Here is a 20,274-nt window from a genome sequence, read left to right as displayed (position 1 = left end):
TATTTTAATAAGTCAGATTTTAATGTAGTATTTACAAAATAGTAATGTAATCGAATTTATTAACAGTGTAATTACCTAACCATTATATAAATATTTGAATTATTATTTTGTCTTATTGTGTATGTTGTCTAACTTTTAAGATATTTTTATATTATTATAAGTAGTTCATATAATAATTCATAAAATAATCACAGAGAACATTTCAATTTCCTTTTCCTGACTTCCTCATTTTACAGAAGCAGAAAGCATGAATGAGTATCCCATTAATAATAATACCAGTTATTACTATTGTTATTATCACATTAATAATAATACCAGTTATTACTATTGTTATTATTACATTAATAATAATACCAGGTATTACTATTGTTATCACATTAATAATAATACTAGTTATTACTATTGTTATTATCCCATTAATAATTATACCAGTTATTACTATTGTTATTATCCCATTAATAATAATACCAGTTATTAATATTGTGATTATCCCATTACTAATAATAATGAGAATAATAATAATTATTATTATCACATTAATAATAACAATATAGTTAATAATATAATTAAGTACTTTTTTGGCTTTTGCTTTATATCTTCTTGATAGTGTTTGATCAATAGACATAATTTCATCTATTAAGTCAGCTGTTTCCTATTCCTTATGGGGGTTTGTTTTTGATGTCACTATACCCAGAGTCACTATAGTATTGGACATATTTATAAAACTGAAAAAAACACTGTGTTGATGATTTAACTTTATGGTTAAAATGCATACTAATGGTTTAATTAATGCATTAAGTAAACTAAACAACTGCTAAAGAACAGTGTTTCAGGCTTGTGGTGGAGGAATTTATTTAAAATGTGTGTGTCCTTGAGTAATGGTGTGTGTCCTTGGGTAATGGTCTGTGTGTGTATCAGATGTCTTCTTGCAGATGGGCTGTTACCACGTTCTTACAGAAAAATTTAAAGGTACAAGTATTACACTTTTTTGCGAGAACTCAAAGGAGAATTAAATGCACAATCCCAAGTTTATAGTCTATTCTACATTAAACCAACTCCATCTACAAGAATGGACATATTTTCTTCAAATCCAAGCTTTGCTGTCTCTCCAAAGGTTGTTGTCACGTTAACCAATTGGTTCAGCCAGGTCTCAATGAGTCTACACTCAGGTTTAATTGCTAATTAACCTATAAATTAATCACTCTAATTAGTACTAATTAACAATTCCCCTTGCAGACACTCTTGGGGTTTCCCTGAGATCAGGCAGATCAATCTTTCTCCTTCTCTTTCTCTCTCTCTCTAATTCACTCTGTGTTAGAGCTGTCGCCTGGCCAACCAGGTCAGAGGTCACCTATTTCAGTGTCTCAGATGACAGCCTGGTCTTTCAGGAAGCTTGGCCACCTAGGAGAAGGACCCAAATAGTTTGGTTATGAACTGCGGCAGAGGGGTGACGGGGGAGTCATCTGGTCATTAGGGGTGGAGTCATCTGGTTATCAGGGGTGGAGTCATCTGGTTATCAGGGGTGGAGTCATCTGGTCATTAGGGGGGAGTCATCTGGTCATCATGGTGGAGTCATCTGGTTATAAGGGGGGGAGTCATCTGGTTATCAGGGGTGGAGTCATCTGGTCATTAGGGGGGAGTCATCTGGTCATCAGGGTGGAGTCATCTGGTTATAAGGGGGGGGGAGTCATCTGGTTATCAGGGGTGGAGTCATCTGGTTATAAGGGGGGAGTCAACATCAGGGGTGGAGTCATCTGGTCATCAGGGCTGGAGTCATCTGGTCATTAGGGCTGGAGTCATCTGGTCATTAGGGCTGGAGTCATCTGGTCATTAGGGCTGGAGTCCTCTTGTCATTAGGGCTGGAGTCATCTGGTCATCAGGGCTGGAGTCATCAGCTAATTAAGGGTGGAGTGATCTGCTTGTTTTGGGTGGAGATACCTGCTCATTAGGGGTGGTCATCTCCTAATTAGGGCTGGAGTCATTAGCAAATTAGGGGAGGAGTCATGTGCTATTTAAAGGCTCTGACCTGCTGGAGGGTGGGAGTGTAGTTTAGGGGTGTGTGTGTTTTCACCACCATGCCATTGATGTTACAAGTGTGCTAAATGAATCTGTGAGATTTGAGCCCTGTGTGTGTTATCAGTATCCACCATGTCCAGCACTAATCGATTGATGCATCATCTCAGCCCGACTACTATTGATTGATTCCGTTTAGGATGTAGAGTGGCACTCTGACCTGACACCACCACCATGTTTGACCTCTCAGGGGTCAGAGGTGAGGGATTAGAGGTGAATCAGGGTCAGGGTTCATCAAGGGACCCTTTGTTATTCTCACATTATTGTCACTTAGCTGTGCTGTTGTCCTGATGGGTCTTAGGGACCATGTTTCTTGGTGATAGAGAGGTTACAGTATGAAGGATGGGTCAGGACATGGTGTGGGAAGAGATTAGCTTTTACTTCCGTAAGAGCAAGACGTAGCCAGGGTCTAACATCTTACTTCAGCTACCTGGTTTCCTCCGCCAAACATATAGGCAAAGAATATTACTTTTTGATACGGTTTGCCAACAATTTAAGGAATTGAAGCAAACTCAGCATGTAAAGTGTAAATTTTTAGGATTGTTCGGGATTTGTGAAAGACTTGCCTAACGGCTCAAACTGAATTCTGTTCTGTTAGAAAACCGAAAATGTATGGTTCATAGAAGTAATCAAAAAGATATTACAATCTAGACATATTGCAGAGAAGAAACTGATGAGTATGGTGTAGAGTTTGGATGCAGCAAAGATGCTTAGGCAGTGTGGAAGCTGAGCTGTGGTAGCTAATATTAAATCTGTGGTTATGGATGGAGAACAATATTACATCTGTGGTGAGGGGTGGAGAACAATATTAAATCTGTGGTTATGGATGGAGAACAATATTACATCTGTGTTTATGGGTGGAGAACAATATTAAATATGTGGTGATGGGTGGAGAACATTATTACGTCTGTGGTGATGGATGGAGAACAATATTACATCTGTGGTTATGGGTGGAGAACAATATTAAATATGTGGTTATGGATGGAGAACAATATTACATCTGTGGTGATGGGTGGAGAACAATATTACATCTGTGTTTATGGGTGGAGAACAATATTAAATCTGTGGTTATGGGTGGAGAACAATATTAAATATGTGGTTATGGACGGAGAACAATATTACATCTGTGGTGATGGGGGGAGAACAATATTAAATATGTGGTTATGGATGGAGAACATTATTACATCTGTGGTGAGGGGTGGAGAACAATATTAAATCTGTGGTTATGGATGGAGAACAATATTACATCTGTGGTTATGGGTGGAGAACAATATTAAATATGTGGTTATGGATGGAGAACAATATTACATCTGTGGTGAGGGGTGGAGAACAATATTAAATATGTGGTTATGGATGGAGAACAATATTACATCTGTGGTTATGGATGGAGAACAATATTACATCTGTGGTTATGGATGGAGAACAATATTAAATCTGTGGTTATGGATGGAGAATGTTTCTAGATCTATCAGTTACTGGATCTGTCAGTTTCTTGATCTGTCAGTTTTTAGATCTGTCAGTTACTGGATCTGTCACCTTCTAGATCTGTCAGCTACTGGATCTGTTAGTTTTTAGATCTGTCAGTTACTGGATCAGTCACCTTCTAGATCTGTCAGTTACTGGATCTGTCAGTTACTGGATCAGTCAGTTTTTAGATCTGTCATTGGTGAAACATGCTGCTTATAATGACAGGGTTATGGGTTCGATTCCCACAGTGATTCCCATAAAATAAAATGACTCACTGACTCACTGTCAGTCAGTGAGAAAATGACTCACTAAAATAAAATAAATGACTCACTGTAAAGTCCCTCTGAATAAGATCATCTGAAACAACTTAAACGTGGAGTCATCAAGACAGGTCTTGAATGAGTTGCTGGGCCCTTTATTTGCTTTAATCACTGAATGCAACCACATTTTCCCGTAATACACAGCAACATGTTGAAGTGTGTAATATGTCCCTGTTTGTTTACAGAGCACAAAGGCTTGAGATCAGGAGCAGAGCTTTGTGACTAAATCCATGGGTTCAGTCAGAATGTATGTCAGTGGACTAACTTTCACTCCACTTGTTAGGGCCATGATGTGTGTGTGTGTGTTTGTGTGTGTGTGTGTGTGTGTGTGTGTGTGTGTGTGTCAGGGGTGTAAAAAGTACAAAGTAGAAGTACTCTGCTGCGTTCACCAGTTTTGGGAAGTTACTAAAGAAGGGTTAAATGACCATGTAAACCGAGTTCATAACTCATCAGTGTCCTTATTTGATAATTTACACTCTTCCTTTTTATTTAATTGATCACTAGTTAGTTTTGAACTCCCTTTACCTGGTTATTTAGATCTTAATTAGATACTTCCCAAAAGTGGTGAACACAGCCGAACCCAGTTGAGTACTTTTACTTTGAACTTTTTACACCTCTTGTGTGGGTGTGTATGACATGGTTGTGTGTGTGACATGGTTGTGTGTGTATGCGTGTGTGACATGGTTGCGTGTGTGTGTGACATGGTTGTGTGTGTATGCGTGTGTGACATGGTTGCGTGTGTGTGTGACATGGTTGTGTGTGTATGCGTGTGTGACATGGTTGCGTGTGTGTGTGACATGGTTGTGTGTGTATGCGTGTGTGACATGGTTGCGTGTGTGTGTGACATGGTTGTGTGTGTGACATGGTTGTGTGTGTATGCGTGTATGACATGGTTGCGTGTGTGTGTGACATGGTTGTGTGTGTATGCGTGTGTGACATGGTTGCGTGTGTGTGTGACATGGTTGTGTGTATGTGTGTGTGACACGGTTGCGTGTGTGTGTGACATGGTTGTGTGTATGTGTGTATGTGTGTATGATATGGTTGTGTCTTGTCTCTCTGCAGGTGAAGACATCACACAGCGACGCCCATGTTCCAGACCTCCCAGACAACAGGTACCAACCCCCTAGAACCATGTTACCAGAACCCCAGAGACAACACAGACCCCCTCGTTCTTTTCTTCATCTTTAATTGCATTGAATGAAAGCAAATGTTTCAACATTGGTATGTTGTTTTTGTTCTTTCACCTTTGTTTTCCCAAGATGACTGCGAACACACATCTTCATTAACAGATACAGTCTTGGAATGTCTGCCTTGCTTTTCTTTTCTTCCTGGAAGTGCCCGGGATTTGAGCTAGCAGCCTTTGAGTAAAGGGTTCAGTGCTGCAACCACAAGGCTAAACTATTGTTCTATTACAGATACACTACAGTTCTATTAAAGATACACCACAGTTCTATTAAAGATACACTACAGTTCTATTAAAGATACACTACAGTTCTATTACAGATACACTACAGTTCTATTAAAGATACACTACAGTTCTATTAAAGATACACCACAGTTCTATTAAAGATACACTACAGATCTATTAAAGATACACCACAGTTCTATTAAAGATACACCACAGTTCTATTAAAGATACACCACAGTTCTATTAAAGATACACTACTGTTATATTAAAGATACACCACAGTTCTATTAAAGATACACCACAGTTCTATTAAAGATACACCACAGTTCTATTAAAGATACACTACAGATCTATTACAGATACACTACAGATCTATTAAAGATACACTACAGATCTATTAAAGATACACTACAGATCTATTAAAGATACACTACATATCTATTAAAGATGCACTACAGATCTATTAAAGATGCACTACATTTCTATTAAAGATACACTACAGATCTATTAAAGATACACTACAGTTCTATTAAAGATGCACTACAGATCTATTAAAGATACACTACAGTTCTATTAAAGATACACTACAGATCTATTAAAGATACACTACAGATCTATTAAAGATGCACTACAGATCTATTACAGATACACTATAGATCTATTAAAGATACACTACAGATCTATTAAAGATGCACTACAGATCTATTACAGATACACTACAGTTCTGTTACAGAGAGAGAAGAGAGAGGGGAGGTTGAAAGAGAGAAGGAGGGAGAGAGGACAGTAAGAGAAACATGTTTTCAAATCAAAGATAACTCCTAATAATTGAATTTGTTTTCACTCCCCAAAACCCAAAGGGTGTGCAGGTTTTTGGTCTTGCCCACCCACCAATTAATCTCTCCCCATCTCTCTGTTTTTGTCCACAATTCTCCATTTCCCTCAGTTTCCCTCAGTTTCCCTCCGTTTCCCTCTCCCTTGTATAATCCTCTCTCCTCTCTGTTCAACATTTGTGTTTATTTCTAACTGTCAGTCATTCTGAGGGTTTAAGTCACGTGTGAAGGCATAGTAATCCTGTAGTGTACTTCAATGGGATGGCTTCATTCCAAACCTCTGCACACACACACACACACACACACAGAGACAGAGTGGTGTGTGTTGAGCAGTGTGAGGTGTAATGTGCTGACTGGAAGAGCCACGGTTTGGGTTGAATCCTACTGATCCAGGCTCACAGTCATGTCTCAGAACCATTAGTAACGAAACTGTTCATTGCTGGTCATATTGGGAGCTTTCGTGTGTGTGCATGGTGTGTGTGTGTGTGTGTGTGTGTGTGTGTGTGTGTGTGCGTGCGTGCGTGTGTGTGCGTGTGGTCCAGGTTGGTCCAGAGGACTGGTCTGCTGCCTCTGATGAACATGTGCTGCTGCAGTTTGGGTTAGAATCCAGCACACTGCCTTTCAACAGGAACTCTGTCCTCTGTCTTTCCTCACTGTCTCTGTCAATAAAAGCATACATTATTAAAAATATGTCATTGGCTTAAGAGGAAATATCTGACTTCTCTTACTCTCTTTTGTGTGTGCTCGCGTGAATGTGTTTGCTTGTGTGTGTGTGTGTTTGCGTGGGTGTGTGTGTGTGTGTGGGTGTTTGTGTGTGTGTGTGTGTGTGTGTGGGTGTGTGTGTGGGTGTTTGTGTGTGTGTGGGTGTTTGTGTGTGTGTGTGTGTGTGTGTGGGTGTGTGTGTGTGTGTGTGTGTTTGCGTGGGTGTGTGTGTGTGTGGGTGTGTGTGTGTGTGTGTGTGTGTGGGTGTGTGTGTGTGTGTGTGTTTGCGTGGGTGTGTGTGTGTGTGTGTGTGTGTGGGTGTGTGTGTGTGTGTGTGTGTGTGTGTGTGTGGGTGTTTGTGTGTGCCAGACCTATGGAGATGCAGGACCTAGTCAGCCCTCAGAACCGCGTGGTGGGCAGGGACCCGTCTGGCTCCAAGCTGGACCAGAACAACCTGACAGGCTCGTCCATCACCACCAACGGAACCGGAGGTGAGAGTGAAACAGGTTGGATGTCTCGTCACTTTATATTAAAGCAGTGAGTTCTGGTCCAGGAGGGAAAGAAAGACAAGACAAGTACAGAGACACAAAGACGAAGACAGAAGGAGCAAGGCAGAGACATGAATGATGTACTTTGAATTTAGACACTGAAGAGGCTATGGGGTTATAATCATTAGCCTGTACAGCATTTAGAATTAAGTTACTGTAACGCTAGCTAGTTTACAAACACACACACACACGCATACACAAACACACACACATACACGAACACACACATACACAAACACACACACACACATACACGAACACACACATACACAAACACACACACACACATACACGAACACACACATACACAAACACACACACACAGAGTAAACCTTTGGAGAATGTGTGTAAAGCACTTCTCTTCTCTCCCGCTAACCACTTGGCAGACAGTGTGTGTGTGTGTGTGTGTTTGAGTCGATGCCCAGAGCACTGGAAACTATTTCCTAGAGCATTAAAGCATCACCGCTCTCTCAGCTGTCAACACCAGCCGACTCTGTACTCCCTCTTTATTTCTCTCTCCCCTTTTCCCTCTCCCTCTCTCACTCTCTCTCTCTCTCTCTCTCTCTCTCTCTCTCTATCTCTCCCCCCTCTCTTTTTTCTCGCTCCCCCTCTCCCTCTATCTCTCTCTCTATATATATCTCTTCTCCTCTCTCATTCTCTTTCTCTATCTCTGTCTTAATTTAATTGAATTTAAAGGCTTTTTTGGAATAGGACACAGTTCTACAGTGGGAGAACTGAGCATCCAGTGCATCTGAGCTTTCTTCCTAGATAAGACCTGACTAGAGACGCAGCAGTTCTTCCTTGTTGAAACATTTTCATTGTGATTAAAAAGTGATGTAGGCTATGAGCAATATGTTTGATGAGGTTCGTCTCTATGAAGGCCATGGTAGAATGGTATGGTGTTTATTATCTATGTGTGTTTATTATCTACGTGTATTTATTATTGCCGTGTTTATTATCTATGTGTGTTTATTATTTACACTTGTTTATTATCTACACTTGTTTATTATCTACACGTGTTTATTATCTACATGTGTAGATAATCTTCATGTTCATTTTAGTAAACTCTGTTGATCGCTTGTTTTTCTATTTTATTGTACATAGTGTTTGATAGTATTTATATGCAACCATGTGTTGACTTGTAATTGTTTTACCTTTGTGGAGGTTGTCATTGTAAATGAGAATTGGTTCTCAATCGGCTACCTCGTTAAACAAAGGTGTAATAACAGGAAATATCAGCCCTGCAGCCATTTGATCAAATATTTCAAAGATTAGGATGCATTTATGGTGGGGAGGGACACTTGAGACAGAGGGTAAAAAGGACAGACAGAGAGGGAGAAAGAGAGAGTTGTTCATCATTTCAGGATTACCCAGGAGAACATCTCTCTGTTGATTAGAGCAGTTCTCTCTCTGTTATTAACATAAGAAAAACAGGGATGTACAACATTGTTTTTATGAGCGTTTCTCACACACACACACACAGACACACACACACACCGAGACACATACACAATAGAACATGCCACCCACCCACCAGTTGGACTGGGTATTAAGGGATGTTAGACTGCATTAAATTGAGTTCTGATGATGTCATAGCTAATGGTTTTAGCAGCCCCTCTGTGCTGGACTGAAACAACACTCCACGTATCCAGCACTGCCCTCACCTGACATCAGCCATCTCATTGGCCAGAAGTAGTTTCCATGGCAATTCATCTGACATCATTACACTTGTGTCTTCAACAAAGAGGAATAATAAACATCACTATAGTTTATTAACCATTGATAAATAGTTTATTAATAAACATAACTGTTGTTATTACTACTAATTGTTACTACTAAACTAAGTGTTTTTGTGTGTGTATATATTCATATGAATATGTGCACATATACATTTAATGTATATAATGGCCTTTTAACTAATCCAGCTGTGACTGGTAGGCACCACTCTATATACTGACTGACATTTTGGAAACCTTTCTAAACCTTGGTGTACCATTCAAAACCCTAAGTGACCCAACTGAATGTTTGGGAACCTTTTGGCAACATTAGTGAATTGTTCAAAACCAGCAATGTCCAACTCTAATCCAAATCTCAGACAGGTCAGGCTCCCAGTAGCTTGACGAACAAGCGTCAGGTTCATGCAGTTTTCACGCCTTCCATTGCAGACAAACAAAATGTGTCCGTTCATCTCCAGCATTGTTCCCTGGCCTGTATCCTGATTACCCTGCAGTGTTTTTAGTTTGTCGAGGTGAGACGATTGGCTGGTTCCCTGTGAGTTGTAACCCCGCTCCCTCTCCAACCCTCCGCCCATTCAGGAGAGAACATGACTATTCTAAACACGGCTGATTGGCTGCTGGGCTGCAGTAGCCCGCCCCCCGGCCACAGTGGGAAGGACTATGGTATTGACTGTGTGTGTCTAAAGACCAGCGGCCTGCCCTAGTTTGCAGTGGTTGTGTTGTGGTGTGTGTTTTGCAGTTCTGTGTGTGTAGCGTGAAGTGTGTGTGTCTGCTCGTCTATGATTATATAATGCGCTCATTCAAAAGAGAACAGTAAGTGATGCTGGAATGGCTAATTGAGTGAAGAAATGCACGGTTACTTATGAGGTTGTGTTTCCATGCTTGCTGCAGATGTCTACTATTCTGTGTGAATTATCACGTATCATCTTCTCCTCTCTTTTCCTGTGTTCTTTTTTCCTGACCACTTTTTTCTTCTGTCTTTTCCTCTCCAGTTAAAACAGAGCCTATGAACAGCAGTGAGACAGTCACAACCAGTGGGGACTCAACACTGGACAGTTACACAGGATCTGGTAACACAAACACGCACCAGAACATGAATCTGAACACATTTTCTGGTGTAGGTGTTGTTTTTCAGCTGCCAATTGTTTTTGTTGATTGTTGTTGTTTATTGCCAGTGATCACCAGCAGTGGATACAGCCCTCGATCTGCTCATCAGTACTCCACATCCATCTATCCTTCCAAGTAAGTAATGAACTCTGTCCATGTCAACACTGTCTGAACTTCAGATGACTTCCCTGCTTTACATTAGGTCTATAATGATACACATTATTTAAAAAGGCACGTTACATTTATAAAGCTACATTAGGTTTATGAAAAGGGATTAGGTTTATAAAGCTACATTGGGTTTATAAAAAGGGATTAGGTTTATAAAGGTACATTGGGTTTATAAAAATACATTTGGTTCATAAAAGTTTCATAGTGGTACATTTGGCCTTGTAAAGGTACATTAGGTTCAGAAAGTTAAATGAGGTTTATAAAGGTACATTTGTTTTCTAGAAATACATTAGGTTAATAAAGGTACATTGTGTTTATAAAAATAAATGTGGTTTATTAAAGTACATTAGGTTCATAACGGTACATTTGGCCTTGTAAAGGTACATTAGGTTTATAAAGGTACATTAGGTTCATTAGGGTACATTAGCCTACATAGTGCATGTACGGTTCTGAAAAGGTGTTCCCCTTCTCAGGCCGTACCCCCACATTCTGTCCACGCCGGCAGCCCCTCCCATGCCAACCTACGCTGGCCAATCCCAGTTCACCAGCATGCAGCCATCAACCGTCTACACCGCCTACTCCCAGACAGGACAGGCCTACGGACTGTCAACCTATGGTACACACTCAGATACACACACATACACACACTCAGAGATACACACACATATACACACACACCCATATACACACATACACACCCATATACACACATACACACACTCAGATACACACACTCAGATACACACATACACACACTCAGATACACACACTCAGATACACACATACACACACTCAGATGCACACACATATACACACAGATACACACACATACACACACTCAGAAACACACACATACACACACTCAGAAACACACACACACACACTCAGATACACACATATACACACAGACACACACCCATACACACATACACACACTCAGATACACACACACACTCAGATACACACCCATACACACACATACACACACTCAGATACACACCCATACACACACTCAGATACACACCCATACACACACTCAGATACACACACATACATACAGGTGCTGGTCATATAATTAGAATATCATAAAAAAGTTGATTTATTTCAGTAATTCCATTCAAAAAGTGAAACTTGTATATTATATTATATTAATTACACACAGACTGATATATTTCAAATGTTACTGACAACTAATGAAAATCCCAAATTCAGTATCAGAAAATTTTAATATTACTTAAGACCAATACAAAAAAATGATTTTTTAGAAATGTTGGTCAACTGAAAAGTATGAACATGAAAAGTATGAGCATGTACAGCACTCAATACTAAGTTGGGGATCCTTTTGCCTGAATTACTGCAGCAATGCGTCGTGGCATGGAGTCGATCAGTCTGTGGCACTGCTCAGGTGTTATGAGAGCCCAGGTTGCTCTGATAGTGGCCTTCAGCTCATCTGCATTGTTGGGTCTGGTGTATCGCATCTTCCTCTTCACAATACCCCATAGATTTTCTATAGGGTTAAGGTCAGGCAAGTTTGCTTGGCAATTAAGAACAGGGATACCATGGTCCTTAAACCCGGTACTGGTAGTTTTGGCACTGTGTGCAGGTGCCAAGTCCTGTTGGAAAATGAAATCTGCATCTCCATAAAGTTGGTCAGCAGCAGGAAGCATGATGTGCTCTAAAACTTCCTGGTAGACGGCTGCGTTGACCTTGGACCTCAGAAAACACAGTGGACCAACACCAGCAGATGACATGGCACCCCAAACCATCACTGACTGTGGAAACTTTACACTGGACTTCAAGCAACGTGGATTCTGTGCCTCTCCTCTCTTCCTACAGACTCTGGGACCTTGTTTTCCAAAGGAAATGCAAAATGTACTTTAATCAGAGAACATAACTTTGGACCACTCAGCAGCAGTCCAGTCCTTTTTGTCTTTAGCCCAGGTGAGACGCTTCTGAAGCTGTATCTTGTTCAAGAGTGGCTTGACACAAGGAATGCGACAGCTGAAACCCATGTCTTGCATACGTCTGTCCGTGGTGGTTCTTGAAGCACTGACTCCAGCTGCAGTCCACTCTTTGTGAATCTCCCCCACATTTTTGAATGGGTTTTGTTTCACAATCGTCTCCAGGGTGCGGTTATCCCTATTGCTTGTACACTTTCTTCTACCACATCTTTTCCTTCCCTTCGCCTCTCTATTAATGTGCTTGGACACAGAGCTCTATGAACAGCCAGCCTCTTTAGCCATGACCTTTTGTGTCTTGCCCTCCTTGTGCAATGTGTCAATTGTCATCTTCTGGACAGCTGTCAAGTCAGCAGTCTTCCCCATGATTGTGTTGCCTACAGAACTAGACTGAGAGACCATTTAAAGGCCTTTTCAGGTTTTTTGGGTTAATTAGCTGATTAGAGTGTGGCACCAGGTTTCTTCAATATTGAACCTTTTCACAACATTCAAATTTTCTGAGATACTGAATTTGGGGTTTTCATTAGTTGTCAGTTATAATCATCAAAATTTAAAGAAATTTGAAATATATCAGTCTGTGTGGAATGAATGTATACATTATACAAGTTTCACTTTTTGAACGGAATTACTGAAATAAATCAACTGTTTGATGATATTCTAATTATATGACCAGCACCTGTAGATACACACACATATACACACACACTCAGACACACACACACTCAGATACACACACATATACACACACTTAGATAAAAACACACTCAGACACACACACACTCAGATACACACACACACTCAGATACACACACACTTAGATACACACATACGTACACACATTCAGATACACACACACTTAGATACACACACACACGTACACACATATATGCACACACTCCGATATACACACACACATACGCACACACTTACTGTAGATACAAACACACTCTGAAACATGTACACATACACACACTCCGATACATACACACACACTCAGATACACACCCAGATACACACACACTCCGATACACACACACAGGCCCACACACTCCGATACACATACACACACTTAGGTACACATTTTTGAGTTTGTGTTGGAAGACCGAAGAGTAATTTCAATTATAACCTTTACTGACCAAGGCATATTCCCCATGAAAACCAATGTCAAAACAGAATTGGTTCTTTCCGTTTTTCACCATTCATTTCTGCCACATGGGATTTTTGGATCCACTTCAGATAAGGCCTGTGTTTCTTGAAGGCTTACCTTATTGGAAGATATTCTACATTTCCTTTTGGGATAAATGAATGGTGAAATGGGAAAATTACCAGTATCACATTTTCCCGTTCGGCATTATGGGGATTGTGACACATTGACTATTTCAGTCTGTAACAGAGTGTGTGTCTCCAGACCTGGGGGTCATGTTACCAGGGATCAAGACAGAGGGGGGTCTCTCCCAGACCCAGTCCCCTGTGCAGACCGGACTCAGCTACAGCCCAGGCTTCACCACCCCCCAGCCGGGACAGACAGCTTACTCACCCTATCAGATGCCAGGTCAGTGACCCTGACCCAATGACAGATGGTAGATTAATATACTGGCATGTCTCAAGGCCTTCAATATCAATACGATGAACTGACCTCTGTTAACCTCTATATATCTTTATGTTTCTGTTCATCATCTGTCCATCTCTATCTCACTCACCCTTTTTCCCCTCTCACACCATCTCTCTCACACCATCTCTCTTGCTCATCTCTCTCACACCATCTCTCTTGCTCATCTCTCTCACACCATCTCTCTTGCTCATCTCTCTCACACCATCTCTCTTGCTCATCTCTCTCACACCATCTCTCTTGCTCATCTCTCTCACACCATCTCTCTTGCTCATCTCTCTCACACCATCTCTCTTGCTCATCTCTCTCACACCATCTCTCACTCAATCTCTTTTTTAGGGTCCAGTTTCACTTCATCCACTGGTCTGTACTCCAACAACTCTGTTTCCAACCCAGTCAACTACACTGCATCACAGCAGGTATCTACCTGTCTGTCTGTCTACCTGTCTGTGTGTGTCAGTCTGACTGTCTGTTTGTCTGTCTGCCTGTCTGTCTGTTTGTGTGTCTGACTGTCTTGTCCGTGTGTGTGTGTCTGTCTGACTGTCTGTCTATGTGTCTGTCTGTCTGACTGTCTGTTTGTCTGTCTGCCTGTCTGCCTGCCTGTCTGTCTGTGTGTCTGACTGTCTTGTCTGTGTGTCTGTCTGTCTCGTCTGTGTGTGTGTGTCTTTGTGGGTTTCATGTTGAAGCGATCTGTCATTATCATGACACATTTATTTTACATCTTATACCACAGGGATATTTGAACTATCTTTAATCTGTATTCATTGGTAAAAAGTAGGTCTGTCAAAAACAACACGTTAACGCTTGCAATTACAGGTTTTCTCCATTGCTTACAAGCATCGGTCAATACTGAAACCACAATAACAAAACTCTTCACACAGTGTGCATTACCAAAACAAGCTTGTTCCACCAAAACACAACAATTCTCACTCAGAAACACACACTGTCACTCATAACACACTGACCTAAGAAACACAAACAACAGGGATCATCACATAAATTACGAAGTTTTATCTTGTAGATTATTTACATAATTTTTCACATAAATCAGGATTGGTCAGAGAATAAGAAAAAAAACTCACTTTAATGACTTTACTAAAGTGTATGGAACAAGAATGAATCACAAACGCATCAAATTGAAGGAATATCCTTTATTTTGATCTTTGCATATAGTACATTTTACTTTTGAAAAAATAAATAGTTCAAACCAAAAACGAATTTACCCAAATTCCAGAGCTGCAACAAAAACAAACATACATTAACAAGTATAGTATAATATCTAGCCTCTGTGTATTGTAGGGGCCAATGAGTGGTTTGTGTAACAGCAAACCATCATTGGACAGTGCTGCACACATTGTGATGTTAGCTCCTCTCTGGCCTGGGACATCCATGGTGGCTCTCTATCCATCACATTTCTTCCCCTGCTATGTGTTTTTGCCAGGTTGAATCCAGCTTCATCCACCAAGATTAATTTATCTCCATCTCCATTACTCTCTAAAAAAACAGTAAATCCATAGTTTTACAGTACTTTACATTATGTGTAAATGTGTAAATACCCTGTGTGGTTATTAAACAGACATCTTACCTGGATATATTGACACCGGAGTTCTTTCACACATTCGCCGTTTCTCTCCAAGGGTACAGTGTACAACACTTGGGTCGGTGTTCAGTTGAAACTGCAATCAACTATGTTTGGAATGACTAAATATTCTAACATTATATTTTCTAACAAATAGAAAACATTTTCTTTATATTTTGTGTGAAAGCAATGAGAAATGATTCACAGTTTGGTTCGCATACACTTCCATTTTGCTGACTGTGTGAAGAGTTTTGTTACTGTAACTTCTGTATTGTTCGATGCTTGTAAGCAATCGGGAAAAACTGTTAAAAAAAATGCTTAACGGCATAAAAGAAATTGTCGCTGTTAACATTATTATTTTTTGCCTCAAATCCATAGTTAGTGTTTGACTTGAGCGGGAGCTGTCACTTAATCATTAGCTGCAGTATACGGCTAACTTTATTTGGAATGTTCAAGAGCCCTTCACATTAGCTTTTTTTGATACAACAATATAGAATAGCCTACATTCCTGACGTGAATCGTGTTTACTGTCCACTTGTCTGTGAATCCTGACGTGAATCGTGTTTACTGTCCACTTAAATGGAGCGCTGACACTTTCAACGATGGCACGCCGTTTATCTGTGAAAGGAGTGTACCCATCGGCTGCTCATACGCTAGAACACTGCCTGCGCTGTTCCAAGTTGGAAATTGGATAATCTACAAGAAGAACGGCCTTGCCTCTCCTCTGACCCTTTTCTGAAACTGATGCCAAGACACTGTGCGTACAAGTCCCCCTGTTAACCTTGCGTTCAGCATGGTCAGTTATTTTATGCTGTTGCTAGCCTAAACTAGACATTAATTTCGTCGCCAGTCATATTTCCACTAAAACGTATTATAATCACGTAACTTACAACTTCCATGCTGAGCATAAATAAACTAAATATCTGATCCTGATTAATTTTTGTGGATAAACATCTCTGGATACCTTGTCTACCTTATGGCATTTGGAAATCATTTAATAAAGACACACATATTTGGCTTTGGCCAAACACCTATCAAATAGTTGCAGACCTCGATCTGAACTTCATTTGAACCCCATTTTAGCCTAATAATCAAAGCACAATAAAAGCATTGGTGTGATTCAGTGTTGAATAACATGCCTGCAGCTGTCCAGACAGAGGGGCTGATGGGGGTTTTAAACCGTCCTAACATAATGGTTGTTTCCTGACAGAGGGGCTGATGGGAGTTTTAAACAGTCCTAACATAATGGTTATTGTACTTGGTGCCTTGATCAAGAGCACAATGGTAGAAAATGGTAGAACTATTGGATCATAGACCAGCAACTTTCTATTTACATTTACATTGGATACCAATAGATTCTGCCAGTCATTGTGATCATTTGAGGGGAGACATTTTGGGCCGTGCCATACCCTGTTCTAATGGACCACCTTGGAAAAACACAGCTCCTGCACTTATTCAATTGAAAATCAATCAGTTTCCATAGTTTGCAATAAAACAGAATGTCTTTAACATAACGCACTGCTTTTTAAACAGAAAGTTGTTAATTTGGCACGAAATGTAAACACATTCTAAAATGGCGATTAATTACAGACGTTTATGCGATAATCACAATTAAATATTGTAATCATTTCTCAGCACTTTTAAAAAGGGAACCACATTTAACAAGTCATACAAATAAATACATTTGAAACCATTTAATAAACTTAAATTCTATTTCATAGGGTGGAAAAAATGAATGCACCTGTCAACAGCTGGTGTGTCTTTGAGTCAGCTCTTGGTCTTTGGTGTTTGGTGGGACGACCAGTTCATTGTAGATGGTCCGTGGTCTGGAATGTTCTCCATGTGTGGATGATTTGTCGGACAGTGGAATGATATGCTGATCTTAGTGTGTCGTCTTACCACTCAACCACGTGGTTAAGACCAAAAGAGGACAGAATTGTTAAAAAGTTAAACTAATCTTACTGAAGGCTGGACCCTCCCAACTTACTTCCTCTCTCTTGTTTTGATGCATCTGATTCTTTGAGTCATTTCATGTGATGGTAAATTGGGGGAATACTTACCTGTTCTGGATAAAGAAATTGCTTTTATTTTTATCTGAATAAATCGTTTCAAAGGTAGTTTGATTTGTGACTATTTCCCTCTTCTTCTCTCCGTCCCTCTTCCTCCCCTCTCCCTCTCCCCCACCCACTTCCTGTCCCTCTCCGTCCCTCTTCCTCCCCTCTCCCTCCCCCTCTCCCTCTTCCTCCCCTCTCTCTCTCCGTCAGTTGAGGGGTGTGTTGACCGGGGTGGTCTACTAACATCTTGGTCTCTGCATTTTCAGGACTATTCCTCGTACACAACATTTGGCCAAAACCAGTACGCCCCGTATTACCCCGCCTCCACCTACGGAACCTACATGACGTCCAATAGCGTTGACGGAACTGGCTCCTCGTCAGCCTATCAGTTGCAAGACTCTGCCCCCATCATGACAGGACAGGCCGCTGAGCTCCACCCAGGTACGTCCCAGCCAATCACCACACAGCTGCAGACCTACACCTGGTTCAGTGTTTGAATCTATGTAAGATTGTTAATGTTTGTGTGTGTGTGTGTGTGTGTGTGAGAAGCGTTGCACTGTGGGTAATGATGATGAAACTACAGGAAGAGGAGCTATGTAACCGTGGTTACTTGATACCACATGGCTGTCAGCCTCTGTTTACATAAAATAAAACTGCCAAAACTTTGATTAGAATGACAAGAGAGAGGGGACTGACAGAGAGGAAAGAGAAATAGATACGGGGAGAGAAAGAAGGAGAGAGATGGAAAGAAATAAGGGAGGAGGAGCAAAACTAAAGCATTCCAGGGTGTAATGGTCCTTGTTATTTCTGTCTTTCTTTCTGTTTAACCCTATCACTTTTTCACTGTCCTCATTCTGGTTTGTGTTGGCAGCAAATTAGAAGTTGTGATTAAGGGAGCCTGTCCTTGTGTTTCTGTCTCAGACACCCCCCTCTGATTGAGACTAATGAGAGTAGAAGCAAGACATCTGTTTCTGGTTAACCACTACAACGGGGGAATATGGGGCTCAATGTGTGTTCAAATGCCTGTGTGTGTGTTTACCTGAGTAGAAACCTGTTTACCTGAGTGTTTACCTGAGTAGAAACCTGTTTACCTGAGTGTTTACCTGAGTAGAAACCTGTTTACCTGAGTGTTTACCTGAGTAGAAACCTGTTTACCTGAGTAGAAACCTGTTTACCCGAGTGTTTACCTGAGTAGAAACCTGTTTACCTGAGTGTTTACCTGAGTGTTTACCTGAGTAGAAACCTGTTTACCTGAGTGTTTACCTGAGTAGAAACCTGTTTACCTGAGTAGAAACCTGTTTACCTGAGTGTTTACCTGAGTAGAAACCTGTTTACCTGAGTGTTTACCTGAGTAGAAACCTGTTTACCTGAGTAGAAACCTGTTTACCTGAGTAGAAACCTGTTTACCTGAGTAGAAACCTGTTTACCTGAGTAGAAACCTGTTTGAAACGAAAAACTGAAGTGACCAGCAGGACAGGAATTAAACAGTCCTGTTTTAATTAACCGAATTACTTAAATGTTGTGGCCTGATCCTAGATCCATTAGATTACACCAGATCTTAGATCACTTTTACTCTGAGACACTAGTAAGGACACTAACTGCTGTCTGACCCTTTCCCATTTCTGTGTGTGTGTGTGTGTGTATGTGTGTGTGTGTGTGTGTGTATATGTGTGTGTGTATGTGTGTTTGTGTGTGGGTGGGTGTGTGTGTATTCAGAGGACTTCAACACAGTACAGAGTCCATCGACACCCATAAAGGAGCTGGATGAACGTGGCTGTCGGAGTGGAGGAGGGGCTAAGGCCAGAGGGCGGGGCCGAAAAAACAACCCCTCACCACCACCTGACAGTGACCTGGAGGTACACACAACTACACACAGACTAACAACACACACAACACACACACAGACTAACAACACAGTCACACACACACAGACTAACAACACACACACACAGACTAACAACACACACAAATACACACACACAAGCTCTGGTTACATCATTGCCACAATTATTCTCTCACCAATCTCCCCCACTCTGTGCCCCATCTCTCTCTATAGAGGGTGTTTGTCTGGGATTTGGATGAGACCATCATAGTCTTCCACTCCCTGCTGACAGGCTCCTATGCACAGAAATACGGCAAGGTGAGACACGCCCCTGTCCTGCCCTTACTCCGCCCACAACCAGTCCATCAATTTACATCATTAGTTCATGGACAGGCAGAAGTGTATGCACATGCAAAATATGCTAAAGCACAATGGCTACGAAAAAAGCTCTCTAAAATGGCTGCAACACAGGAAGAAACCTAGAGAGGAGCCATGTTCATGAGGGTGACCAATCCTCTACAACAGATTCTAAAATTCAAAGCGGACCAGCAGATCAAAAAGATTCAGATTTCAAGACCTGCTCATCAGGAGTATGTAGGTTGGCTTTCAACCACTGTTGTTGTGGAAGGTTCAAAAAGTCAGATCTTCCTGAGAAAATATAAATGAATGTGTGCTTTTCGTAGGCCAATGTTAAGAGGTTAAAACAAAATGCTAAATGCTAATAAGACAAAGAGGACAACTAGAATCGTCAGGTTGAGACAAAGTGCACAGCCCAAGATCAGCCACCTGACCAGGTAGACTTGGAACGAAGATGTCCAGGAGTCATCAGGCCAGGTACTACAGAGGCATGTTTCTAGCTCTCAGGTTCTGAAGTGAGCAAGTCAGCATGTGAG

General features: G+C 41.0%; 1 protein-coding gene across 12 annotated transcripts in view; it reads left to right on the top strand.

Moving 5' to 3' along the window:
• eya4 (EYA transcriptional coactivator and phosphatase 4) overlaps positions 1-20,274 on the top strand; it is a 53,044-nt gene that overhangs the window by 23,112 nt on the left and 9,658 nt on the right. For 7 of the 12 annotated variants that reach the window (XM_020056468.3, XM_020056472.3, XM_034287906.1 and 4 more), the window contains 11 exons: positions 4,923-4,972; positions 7,170-7,291; positions 9,664-9,756; positions 10,077-10,154; positions 10,260-10,326; positions 10,833-10,975; positions 13,726-13,869; positions 14,266-14,345; positions 17,826-18,000; positions 19,276-19,415; positions 19,616-19,699. In XM_020056468.3, coding sequence (XP_019912027.2) covers positions 4,923-4,972; positions 7,170-7,291; positions 9,664-9,756; positions 10,077-10,154; positions 10,260-10,326; positions 10,833-10,975; positions 13,726-13,869; positions 14,266-14,345; positions 17,826-18,000; positions 19,276-19,415; positions 19,616-19,699 — 1,176 coding nt within the window. The remainder of the gene's footprint in view (positions 1-4,922; positions 4,973-7,169; positions 7,292-9,663; positions 9,757-10,076; positions 10,155-10,259; positions 10,327-10,832; positions 10,976-13,725; positions 13,870-14,265; positions 14,346-17,825; positions 18,001-19,275; positions 19,416-19,615; positions 19,700-20,274) is intronic. The other 5 variants (XM_020056474.3, XM_020056470.3, XM_020056473.3 and 2 more) reach the window with 2 other exon arrangements.

Source organism: Esox lucius, chromosome 18 (assembly GCF_011004845.1).
Source record: "Esox lucius isolate fEsoLuc1 chromosome 18, fEsoLuc1.pri, whole genome shotgun sequence".
NCBI lineage: Eukaryota > Metazoa > Chordata > Actinopteri > Esociformes > Esocidae > Esox > Esox lucius.
Note: the sequence above shows the minus strand (reverse complement) of the source record. Positions and strands in the feature narration are given on the sequence as shown.